The following is a 10,055-nucleotide window of genomic DNA, read 5'->3' on the forward strand; positions in this document are numbered from 1 at the left end:
CCTGGGCATGTTCCAAAGGCTGGTGGGGCCAGGATGCATGGCCAGGCTAGTATCCTGCACTTGCAGACACTTCATACTGGACAAGATAAATTCATACTGAAGTGTTTTACTGTATTAAAGTGAGCTTTCCAGAACTTCCTATCAGTCCAACAACCAGCAATTCTGATTTTTAAACAACGGATTACTTATAAGAAACCAAACCAAAGCAATAGTGCACAACGCTAACATTTCTGAGAGCTGAAAAATGGAACTTTCACTTAAGATAGGCATTTGTAGCACTGTGAGTTGACAGGTTTTCTTGTTCTAGAACTGTGGAACCTGTAACAGTAATAACACAGGACTGCAACTCAAAGTACTTGAGAGGAGGGATGCATACCATGATTTGGGAGGGCATTTTCAAATTACTCAACACTACCTGGGCTAAATACTTTTGTTCAACATAGATATGTCTTTCACAGTTATGAGGGATACTTAGACAGCGAATTATACCCTTGGATCCTCCTAAAACTGCCCATGACATTTTGAAAATTCCAGATTCAACAGGTATTAATAATCTCACCATATAATGAACAGGTAGACAAATGCATTATTCTGAGGAAAGACACATTCAACTTAAGAGAGATGGATATGAACCTGCTTGCAATATCAGTACATTTGATCTAGAAAATATAAATCAAAATTTGAAATAGATTTAATAATAATAAAAATGCAAATGTAAATAAATTGGCAGAGCATGGGGAGCTCCCACAACTGGAATCATATACTTTGTTACTCTACTACTTTTTACCCATTATAATTAGAACGTGAGAATGTTTCGATAATGAATTTGGTATGAAAAGAAAGGGTGACAATAGAGGAAAAGAAATGTGATTAAATTGTATTAGCAATGCTCCGATCACATAGGCGAGCATAAGTTCTCATACCAAATATAACGTGCATAAATCTTTCCTTCAGGTTGTGCCCTGGCTTTGTGGGGCTCTTTTAGAGCTCTGATACTGCGGTAGGCTGTGTGATGACAGCTTTGAATAGGTGGACTGATGGGTTTTGTACACTACAGTGAAGGCTTTTTGTTTTCAAACTGCCGTAGTCCCATTGCACTACACTTCTGCAGGTTGACAAATATGAGAACCAGGCTATCTGTTTCAGGTAAAAGAAGGATAAAGACTGAACTCTTCATGAAGAGTGCATACACAGGAAAACAGACAAGATGAAACCACAGCTGCTCTGAAAATGTCACAGTCCTGTGTAAGACTTTTGCATGTTTTGGTGCCTCACAAAGTAGCCTGCAGGTATCCTATTGCTCTCTCAGAAGCAAGGTGTTAGAAAATCCATGGATCCATTTTTCTACTATGCCCCACCTTACCAGCAAGCTGGTGGCAGGGAAAAGTGTGCTGTGAAGAGGGACAGTGACTTTATGTTCTTCACTCCCAGAGTAAGAGGAGCAGTAACAGAACTGCAGTGAGGTCCCTTCCTTTCACAGGATCCCTCCACCTGCATGTTACCCCTTCTGCAGGGTGCAATCCAACAGCTATGGTCCCTAATGTTTATCAGGATCTTCTGGAATTGCTTGGAGGTAGCGGTTACTGCAGATAATTACTCTTCCTTAAACTGTACATGCAGGGCACTCCATGCACTGCTGAGGGTACGTCAAAAATAAACCACAGCAGAGACTTTTGCTATTGGTATTGTCTGTTTCTTTCCACCTTTCACACTGGGCACATGATTTCTGATGAAACTAAAGAATTCAACTCACGATTGCACAGAAGAGGCAAACACATTCAGGACTAGTAATAACTACTGGAGATGTTAAAAAAGTGCAAGGTGATTTGCAAAACATACTTGTCTCCTTTACTCTTAGATATGCCAACCAGTTTCTCAATGCCGCCTGCGTCTCGTAAGGCCTTGGCATTCTCCATGTTTTTAGTGATGACTTCATGCAGAGTGCAGCAAATGGCAGTAACGGTGTCATCAGACATGGCCTTGCTTGCTGAGCTGATGCTGTTGTTAGCGCCTGGCAGTCGGTGGACCAGATCCCTCATGGCATACTTGCCTTTGTTGAAAGAAAACGAAGGGAGAATTCAGAAGATACAGCAATAAAGGGTGACGGAGAAGAAGTACAGGGAAAACACGCAAGACTATTAGCACCATTTGCATCATTGCATGTAATCGGTGACTGATACTCTTTTGGGGCAAGCCACATTTATATGATTGCATGTTCAAGCATTTCACACATTAGGGACTCTGTTAATATTTCCATACTAAATCAGTTGTAGACTTTGGATATGGCTACATCATGCCCTTAGGAGAATGAAATGATGATAGTAAAGGCCAAATATATGTATAAAGATAACCTGAATACCACAACTTACAGAACTTGTAAGTCCTCGTCTCCCACCACGCAACTTATAACTTGTTACTATAAATAAAACATGCATCAGTTGTTAAAAACACTACAGGGAATGCAAAGCCAATGATGTTCTTAGTTGTGAAAAAATCTTCTCTGAAGGACCAGTTTCACTGTACAAGATTAATTCTGTACTACATGCAGTGATTTAACTGGGTTTATTAGTTTTTCTTAGACTTTATTACTCAGAGAGGACACCATCTTTTCCACACATCCTTAGTTGTATGCATGGTACTAACCAGAAAGAGAGCCCTTCCGACATCTATTCCTGTCTGATCTTTAGTAAGGAGTTACTTTATGTAACACTAACCTCCAGAACTTAAAATCTCCTAAAAATAAAGGTGCAATGAATTTTTACAATGGTCACATTGAACTGAAGATATGAAAAAGAAATTCTGTTGATTACAGTTGGACTTGACCAGATGATCCTAAAGGTCTTTTCCAACCTAAACGATTCTATGATTATTATAATTTTTTTCACATTTAAATGAACAAAGGCTTTTTTGCAAAATTGTGCCTGCAAGTCATGTAGTGCTTGTGAAAATAACATTAAGTGCAGCTTCTGAGTATATAGAGATATATATAGTATAAATGTAAATGTAAATATATATAAATGTAGGGCAGGATTAGCACCAGCACAGATATATGAGAAGCTTCACACCATTCTAGAGGGTCACTATTATGGTAAAACGGCTGCTCAGTCCTTCAATGCGATGAAGACAAGATCAGAGAGGGTGAGGGCTTGATGAAGTTGTTGCTGAGGTCAGTGAAACAACTCTGAATCACCTTCACTGCAGCTGTGCTAGGAATTTGCATACAGCAATCACCATGAGTGTATCATGCAGGATGAAAAGGACAGGAAAATTGGGAAAAAGAAATGTAATTAGTAATCTAATCTACATCACATTTTATGAATGAAATAATCAGTTTTGATTATATAATATGATAATTTAATCAGATTTTTTTGATGACTTAAAAAAGTTCTGATCAATTAGTATCTATGAGTACTTATAAAAAATCTTATTTCTGAATTCATAAATTCAGTTGTGTGTGTCCATATTTGAAAGCAGAGGTAAGAGGAAAATCACATTTTTAAACTATCAGATGTTAAACTATTTTCATTTCTCACGGTTTTGCCTGCTGTGGTAGAAATACAGTCAGTCATTTGGAACAGAATATTCATAATGCAGATAAAAACTAAAATCTCTATACTGAAATGTTAAACTTAAAGGTTATCAAATAGATTTTGTCATAATGTGATGTATTAGAAACTTCTCAATCTGTATCACGTAAAAACATTCCTGATTATAAAAAGCGTAACACTACCAACAAAAAGTGTGCAGTAGGATTTGAATCTTACCAGTGTGTTGCAATACAAGTACAAATCTCATCCTCAAACTTTTTTATTTCTTTGCACTTAAGATTTAATTGGTCATTTACATTATTAGCTTTTCAGCAGTATTATTAATATCAGATCTAGTACAGACATTAATACCACTCTCTTTCAGAAATGGTTTGAGCAAACTGAAAATCTTTTTTTCCCCTACACATATATGAAACACTGTTCAAAAACAGCCTGAAATGCTATTTACATCTGCACCTGTTTGTTCTATGTAACATGAACACATTAATAGTTGCTTATCACTTACAAAGATTACTTCAGTCTGCAGCATACAGCAAATTAAGCTTGTGTATCAAAAAAATAAAATAAACCACAATTTGCTGTAGCTTTTACTCTTCTAATGCAACGTCTGTCACTGGTCAAGGGTAAATACAAGTAGATAAATCAGATCAGTGAGACTTTCTGCTTTACTCTGTACACACATCCAGAACAGAACAATGTTCCTTTTTCCTTTCGTATCGCACTTAAAGTGCAAAGGAGTGTCTCACCATCTCAGTCCTCCGGTGGAACCAGATGACAGTGATCATTCCATGAGCAGCCAAGACTGTGTCCCTTAGCATTGGGTATAAGGAAATCTGGATGGCTGCCCCAAGCAGATTTCTTTCCTGGAACTGGCCTAGTATTCCAAGCAATAATGTTCATACCAGTACACGTCTAGACACACAAGATGCCTCTTACAATAAATAAAGGCTTTGGAGCTATCAGGAAAAGCTCAGTAGGAAAACTAAATAAACACTATCAACCACAGTACAAGAATTCTGGACATGTTAATGTTCAACAGTTCTAACATTTCTGCTGTGCACACCCGTAAGTTAGGCATGAGAAGATCAAATCAATATTAGATACTTCAAAACAGTAAACCTGGCGTTTTATAGATAATATGTAACAGTGGGACCTTATTCTGAGCAGCTGTAGTAATTCCAGCTCAATAATACTATTCAATTCTTAATCAGTTGCGTATTTACGCTAAAATATATTCTGAGTGTTTTGTTTTGTTTGGTTTTTTTTCCCCATCAAATTTAGCCTTTGGATAGAAAGTGCCAGAAGCCTCACAGTGGACATTTTGTAGACCTAAAATCTAGTTAGTGTCTTGCAGCTGTGGCTGACGGGGAGACCCCCCTGTCAGAACCTGTAATGACAATGCCAGGCCCCTCATCCTGCCAGGTGCTGCCTGTGGGGATGACAGCCTTGCTCCTCCCTGCCTGGTCCCCCAGGTGCAGCGAAGGCCAGAGCCGCCACCTCCAGCAAAGCCGCCCACCTAGGCAGGTCAAGCAGCTGACCGCACAGACAGGCACCATGGCTCCGGCTGTCCTCCTGGAGGTTCACCAGGTTCACCTCTTCTGGAAAAAGAGGGGAGTGGCTGGGCTATGGAGTTGATCTAAGCCACTGTTTACATGGTCTTCAAATCTATTAGCGAGTGTAACTGTTAACACATTTTGTTAGCTATTTGAAAATATATTTGCCATGAGAAAAACCCCTGCCTTAGCCATAAAAAATGTCATTAATTTAATTTAATTCAAAACATATGAACTTACATTGAAAAAACTGTAAATTTGCTTTTATATAGAGTTAAGTCATGAAAATTAAAAGTTAAGGATTGCTCTTCATACTGCAGAAAACATTCCACAGTAACTTGCTTGCATTCTAAATATGTTTTCTAAAAACTATACATACAGTTAGTAAATAAATTACTGTACTACATTCACAGAAAAAAAATCAGTTATCAGTTAACTTCTCTTATCTCATGCTGCTTTAGAATAGACATGAAGGAAAGAATAGTCATCTTTTCTAGCATTAGCTATAGAAGAAACCCTGCTCTAGTTTAGAGCGGTGTAAATGTCGAATAATGCCAATGAAAGCACAGCTACTGCTACATCAGTCCAACGCAGCTGAGAACACATGCAATCCTTGACTTTTGCATTACTGTATGCTACAATCTGTAGAGGGTTTGCATTTAGAATTTTTTTTTGATGTTAAGAACCTCTTCTGAAAGCAGACTGAAATGTGTAATGGAAAGTAGTCTTGTAATGTCAGCAAAGTTTCATCTAGTACCAATAGTAGAAAGGCTGGGGAATTCAACTGGCAGCTCAAGAAGCCTCCCTGAGCTGAAGAACTGAGAACTGATGAGGGTTCTGGGAAGAGAGGAAGATGTGTGTGAGAATGACATTAAAAATAAATCACATTGTTAACTTTCATTAGGGTTCATGCAAAATTGCTTTGATCTACAAATAAATTGATTTTTTAAATTTGAGTAACATTACACAATATAAGACCGAAAACTGATTCGATGCTTTTAAAGAGGATTTACATAATATGATTAAACATAACCACTAGCTTGACAAGAAAAAAAGAAATTCTATTTGTTTGTTCAATTTCACTCATAAAGGAAGGAAGACATACATTATAGAGCCATACTTTGGGGACAGCATCACAGGAAAGGGACTGTCTTGTAGGTGTTTGGGACAGTATTTTTCTGACACTATACATTTAAAAGTTATTTTTGTAAGATAAGACTTCCATCACTTTTATACTGACAGCATGATTTGTCTATTACCATACACTAAGTCTTTGACTGTAAGATGATAAGGTTTGCTTAGTCAACATTACAACAATGCAGACTTAACATCTTTTCCTTTGCATGATAAAGTTTCATTAGTACCTTACTACATGCCTCCATTACTTAATTCAGGAAACTTTTTCCTTCATAGGATCAAAATGATAGTTGTCCTAAGAAAGATTCTGCCTTCTGAGCAAAACAGTAGAGCAAACTATTCTTCTAGCAGATTTAACAGGACCAAAATCATTGCAGGTAAGGGTCCACTTCTGGAAATATTTCCCTACTATTGCCTTGAGACAAATTCACTGCTGAGGTAACCCCACTGACTTAATTTCCATTTTGACTCCTCTCTGAAAAATGACTTTGACACATTGGCATATTTATTAAATAGCTGTGACATGGCTCCTAGTTTGAGAGAACAAGACTAGGAAAATTAACCTACTGAAAACACAAGAAACCTCAAACAGGTATTAATTTGAACTAAGAACTCTGACCTAGAGGTAGAGCTTGCTTTAATAAAGGTAATACGTCACTATTTCCGACCCCCCCCCCCCCCCTCAGAGATACCCATTAATTCACATCACGTAGCTAGATAATATAAAAATAGAGAAATGCCACCGTATTTTGTTGTAATGCTATAGATATCCCATTCCAGAACTACTGGTGTCTGTATGTCACAGTATATGTGAATTTTGTTCACTTCATTCTAACACATGCGCTCCACTTAAATTTCCAGACATACATGTTTTTGTGCATTTTTATCATCCTTGTGTTTTTAATACCATTCAACTTCAGTATTTCACAGTCTTTATGGAAAGAGTATTACTGGGAGAGCTTCCACTATTACTTTCAATCATTACTTAATAAATGCGCCAAAACTGTCTACTTAATTCGGATGGAACAAATTTTGATCACGAGCCAGTGCATTCAACTGAATTCAATGCCAAATTTTAAAGGCAAAAGAGGCTAAGAGGTAAGAAATGCTGTCAGACTGGGTCTTAAGAGCCAAACTCGTGTAGTTTTTGGTGGGACAGGGGAGGAAGCAAACCCCAGAAAATGAAGCAGGGTCATGCCAGAGCTGTTACGCCGCGGCAAAGGCAGCAGATGCAAGGAGACAAAGTTCTATTTTTCAAAGCAAGAAAGGCTGCAGTACTGAGGTTGAGAGACACTTGACTCTGTGAGTCGATGATTACTCCTCAGGATTTGAGGAGCACCAGGAAAGGTGTAGGTGGGTCAAGAACAAGAAATAATCTACCTGACATGGCAATGTTGGTTTATAAAGGACAACCCCTACTTGGGAAAACAGAGCAGCACAAACTGAAATAAGGGTCATTAGCCACACAGTTTAATGCCCTTTCGCTCAGCACTGAATGACACGACTGCCTCCAGACAGGCTTACCACCACAACCATTGAGCCAGTGACATTGCTATCCACCCTGCTCCATAATACATAGTCTCTAGCATTGCTGACTGCAGTGTACACTGCATGTGAAGGAACTGTAAGTCACAACAGTTTGTATACAGCAGCTCTTCCCTTTGTTTGGTGACTTCGGGTTTGCCACAACTTAACCTGTTGTCAGAGCAGAATTATGAAACTCAAAGGCAGTGGCTACTCTCAAACCCTCATGACCTGACCAGTCCTAGCTAATTGTCTGTGATGTTGCTCATCACAACAGATCAATTCCTTGTTCCTAAGACCACTGTGCGTGAAGTAGTATTGGAAGAGGGAAGTGGAAAAAAACCTGAGGACTAGGACTGAAAAGCATGTTCCCCAAAAGCATGGGCCCCACCACTTCTAGCAAGTGTCAGGGAACAGAAGATTTTGGATCAGTTTGGAATTTAGGTGTAAAAGGAAAGATAAAACCATTTTTAGGCATGTAGGGGACAATTCACGTCTCCAAACGTAGCGGGCTAACACAGTTTCAAATTCCCTTGGATACCTGCACAAAGCCAGTAGACCTACAGAAGATACACAGACTTCTGGAAAAGTAGATGGAGACAAGGTAGGATACTCTATGTTCTTTAATGTTTAACACTTATCTTTAGCCACCTGAACCTCATTCCCAATGTTTGGCCAGAAATGTTTTTTAGGTACCCAAGTCCTTTTACTTCTTATGTTAAGGACGTGCACAAATGTTTGTAATCTCTGGCACTTCAGAGTAAATGCATATGAAGACATTTTACTACATGTTAATTGACTATAGTACTTCAATTATCCCTATCAAAAAAAATATCTCAGCTTAATCACTTGTAAGGGAATGAGCGATGAGTTAACTTAGACTGGTTTGAGTAAGCACCTCAAAACTCATGGGCTGAAGCCACTGCTTTAGCTGCTTCACATTAAGCCTGGCCTGCCAATTAAGTTGGGATAAGGTGCTTTGAGCTAGAGAACAATGCCAGTTTTCACCTCCTTGCAGGTTTATTTGAACTTACATTTTAAGAGTCTGTGGAGATAAATTATTTTTGCAGAAGACAGAAAGAATAAAAACCGTTACTCACACATGCCCTCCTGTGTCCCCAAGCACCCAGGTGCACTTTGCTTATGGCTGCTGAGACAGAACAAAAGATCAGGTGGAGGTCTCAGATTCCCTCTTCCCCTCAGAAAAATGATACACACTTCACTTTTCCACCACCTCTGATAACAGGCAGCAAGATTTCAAGATATGAGATTGGTATTCAGTATAGACTACGACAAAGAGGAACAGTATCTTCCCTGATGCATTGTATGTGATGTGCCATTCACTGGTTTTCTTTTTTTAAAGTCTTTTTTATGAAGAATAAATTCAGCAATGGGTAGCGTAGCATATAAAGCCCTACAGGGAGCAGGAATAGTCATCTTCTACAGTTTCAGGGAAGAAACCCTCAAACTTTCATAAAGTGATGAAAGTATGTGAACCACCAGTATCTGTATTGGCAATGTCAATTGAGATTTGCCTGTCAAAGAATCAAATGTCTAAAAGGGTAACCAATAAAGAAGCTTTTATCTTTTTAAAAAGATTAAAGATGCTGGTTCTGTATTTTGCAACAGAAAGTTATGGCATGAGGAGAACTAGGAATGACAAAGGGCACAGCCATAACAGGGATGGAAAAGTAGTATTGTATAGAAGCTGGCAGCACTGGACAAAGACAAAAGAGAGGCATTTTGGTATTTTCACTCTGAGCATGCCATGGGAAATCATAACTGGGTGCAATGCAATCACTGCTTTTCAGCAAATTGCTTTCTCAGATCCATGATCCTTCATAGATTTTCTTTCCTGTAGCAGCATTTTAACCCAGTCACCTTCTTTCTTCAGCTTCTCTGCTTTCAGAATGTAACTTTTCCATTTTATGTATTTCCTGCCTCCCTCTGGCTGATCATTTTTCTTGCTTTCAGCTCACCTTCTCAGGGCTGCCCCCTCTCCCCTCTATTACATGACTGATGTTTTCTCTTCCTTGAGCTGAACTGCCTTCAGCCCTTTGGGTCTTAACTGCCAAGCTTTCATGTTGCTTCGCCATCTCTTGTATATCTGATACTTAAGCGTATATCTCTGCATCTGCCTTGTCTGCCAAGCTTTTCCACTTTCTCCTCATATTGGCTTAAACACCTTCAGTCTGATGCTCAGCTAGATCTTGGTTTTGTTACACCCCTGCATGCCCATGACTCGCCCCCCCCCCCCCCCCCACCCCGCCCCCACCCCCACCACCACCCTCTT

General features: G+C 39.0%; 1 protein-coding gene across 1 annotated transcript in view; it reads right to left on the reverse strand.

Annotated features, from left to right (window-relative positions):
• The window catches only part of LOC104164769 (catenin delta-2-like), a gene marked incomplete at both ends in the record, with an annotated part of 77,105 nt that overhangs the window by 26,677 nt on the left and 40,373 nt on the right, over nt 1-10,055 (reverse strand). The window contains one exon of the mRNA XM_009704212.1: nt 1,840-2,050. Within this exon, the coding sequence (XP_009702514.1) occupies nt 1,840-2,050 (211 nt within the window). The remainder of the gene's footprint in view (nt 1-1,839; nt 2,051-10,055) is intronic.

Source organism: Cariama cristata, unplaced genomic scaffold, assembly GCF_000690535.1.
Source record: "Cariama cristata isolate BGI_N322 unplaced genomic scaffold, ASM69053v1 scaffold2027, whole genome shotgun sequence".
Lineage (NCBI taxonomy): Eukaryota > Metazoa > Chordata > Aves > Cariamiformes > Cariamidae > Cariama > Cariama cristata.